The sequence below is a fragment of the Glycine max genome, chromosome 10 (assembly GCF_000004515.6).
Source record: "Glycine max cultivar Williams 82 chromosome 10, Glycine_max_v4.0, whole genome shotgun sequence".
Taxonomy (NCBI): domain Eukaryota; kingdom Viridiplantae; phylum Streptophyta; class Magnoliopsida; order Fabales; family Fabaceae; genus Glycine; species Glycine max.
Window position 1 is genome coordinate 7,388,008 of NC_038246.2, and position 2,619 is coordinate 7,390,626.

General features: G+C 38.3%; 1 protein-coding gene across 1 annotated transcript; it reads right to left on the reverse strand.

The window, feature by feature from the left end:
* Window positions 1-518: 518 nt before the first annotated feature.
* LOC100802723 (uncharacterized) lies at window positions 519-2,043 on the reverse strand. Its single transcript, XM_003535639.5, has one exon. It carries the CDS (start codon window positions 1,692-1,694, stop codon window positions 780-782), a length of 915 nt encoding a protein of 304 aa, XP_003535687.1. The 5' UTR covers window positions 1,695-2,043; the 3' UTR covers window positions 519-779.
* Window positions 2,044-2,619: the final 576 nt, after the last annotated feature.

Below are 2,619 nucleotides of genomic sequence, written 5' to 3' on the forward strand. Positions count from 1 at the left end.
TCAACCTTAATTCTTAAGTTTATTCATTTTTATAATAACTATTTATATAAAATAAACATAAAATGATTGTTGTTCTATTAATAGTATAATTGTTTATACTATAGTACATAAAATCCATTTTTTCATTGATAAAACATGAAAATATTGTTTGTTAAAAATATACATTAAATATTCAATGAGTGTGTAACTGAGGCTGACTTTTTGAGAAAAAAACTTAAATTTAATATCATAAAAAAATATTCTTGAATAGAGGCAAAGAATATAATTAAGTTTGATTAACTTATGAAATGAGAAATAACCGTAAAACCAACTTAAGAGACCAAAACTTTTTAAAATACATTATATCTTCAATTATGATAGTTAAAAAACTGTAACGTGGATCACTTTTTTTCTTCCTTATACTCGGTCTTCTTTCTTGTATGTATATTATAATCTTTTTATAAGGAAATGGAAAGAAATCACTGATAGAAAGTTTAGGGCTGCGCACTTCGGAAAGGCAACAAATCACATGAATCATATCTACAAAACGCTGTTGTTATCGCCGAAACAGAAAGGGACAAAAAATAAACACAGGAAGCAGCAAATTCAATCACGTTTCAAAAGAAAACTACACTTTACCAACCTTACATACACACTACAAAAGCCATAGTACTGTCACTACTATATCCATTTTTTTTTTTTTTGGAGACCGTTGTTCAAGTCACCCGTCTAACCACTATTCAAAGTGGGGCCCACCATAGCCGTCACCAAAATTGCAAGGCGCGGTAAAAAAACAAATCCTAATGCAACACGCGGATTTCCGAGTCACCCACTCCCCACGACTCAGACCTTCTCCCAGACGCGAACCGGTTCACCGAACCCAAACCGGGAGGTGGTGCTGCACTCGAAAACGATTCTTCAAACGACGCGTCGTTTCGATTCGTTGTGCTGCTAGTGGTGCTTCCCCGTGCTTTCTTACCGTAACTTCTCTTCTTCTTCATCTTCGACGACGACGAATCTTCCTGCGGAAGATCCGGTTTCTGAACCGGTTTGCCTCTGCGACCGTGCCGGAAAATCGCGCGAACGCTTTCGAAGAAACCGGTTTTCTTCCTCTGGCTCCGCGTCGATTTTTGCCTCGTGACGGCGGAGGAGATTGAACCGGTGGTGGCGGCAGTGGCCGTGGAGGAGGAGATTGATCTCTGGCGTGTTCTTAATCTCCGATTTCTGTCACGCTTGGATCTCACTCTCCCTATGCACGAGACCTTCGGCGACGACGGTTCGACGACGGAGCCTTCCAATTTTCCGCCGACCGACGCGCTCCGCTTCGGGAATAGCCTGGCGTTTCCCGGCGGCCGATGGTTGCGGCGGCTCTTGGCGTCGGCGAAGGTAGCCTTCTGCGGCTTCGGCAAGCCGATAATCGCGGCTTTGGACTTCAAGTTCTTCGAGAATCGCTGAGAATTGTTGTTGGAGTTTGAGTTAAGGTTCGTTGAGGAAATAATTGAGTTTCCTTTCGTCGATTCGTTTCGCTCGTAAACGGCGTTGCGGTCCCACCAGTCGTACTCGGCGTCGCCGGAGAGCCAAAACGACTCCGGCGGCGAGTCCGGAAGGCGGCCGCCGTGGTCTCCCTCGTCGGCGTGAGGCTCGCAGGCGATTTTCTGGTCGGAGCAACCGCCGGCGCAGGCGGAAACCAGCGTTTCCAAATCCATCTGTGGCATAATAATATTAGAGAGAAAGAGAAAGAAATATTGTTTGTTTGGAGTTTTTTTTTTCTTTCAAAGTTGGTTGTTGAGTCGTCTTACACTCTTTGTGGTGGCGGTGTTGTATTTATATGAAGGGATTTGTGAATATTCGATTTTCTCTGTTCGCTCGCTATGTTGTTTTTCTTCTAGAGAGAGGGAAAAACTAAAGCTATCGTCAAAAGAATACGAAAGCAGTGTCAAAGCGAGAGGCATAGTAGTATACGATATAGCACAACAGGGGTGAGTTCGTTGTTTGGTTTGCAATTTGCGTGAGTATATAAAATATATATATTTTTTATATTACAGTTCATTAAATTAGATATTCATTTTGTTTACGGTATATGATTTTTATTGGTTTAAAATTATTTTATAAAATTAAATTCTTTTATTAAGTAAATCATAAATTTAAAAAAATCTTATAATATTGTGTGTAAGACCCTTTTGTTATATAAAAATTGTATATATTTCATTCAAAGTTGTTGATTCCTCGTTCTAACTTTCCTTTTTTATATAATAAAAAATTGTAGAGTCTTTTCTACTTGGTGTGAAATGACTCACCCAACGGCTTGGCTCTTGTTAAGAATTTCATTTTATGAAAGACATTGATTGATGAGGGTAAAATGGTACATTTATGTAATGTAGGTGATCTAAGGATATGTATAATGATAACCTTCCGGATATTCTAGAACGATGAAAGCTTTAATTAAAGCTTACATTTCCTCAATGATTCACTTCATAAAATATGTATTCATACTACGGGAGTTTAATTTCTATTATTGTAAAATTTTTATTAATAAATAATATTTAAGTAATGTTTTTTTTAGTATTGCAGTCTACTATCATATTAATGAATTCCTAGAATTCAACTCACTTAAAATTTTTATTTTCTTCTGTAGTATAA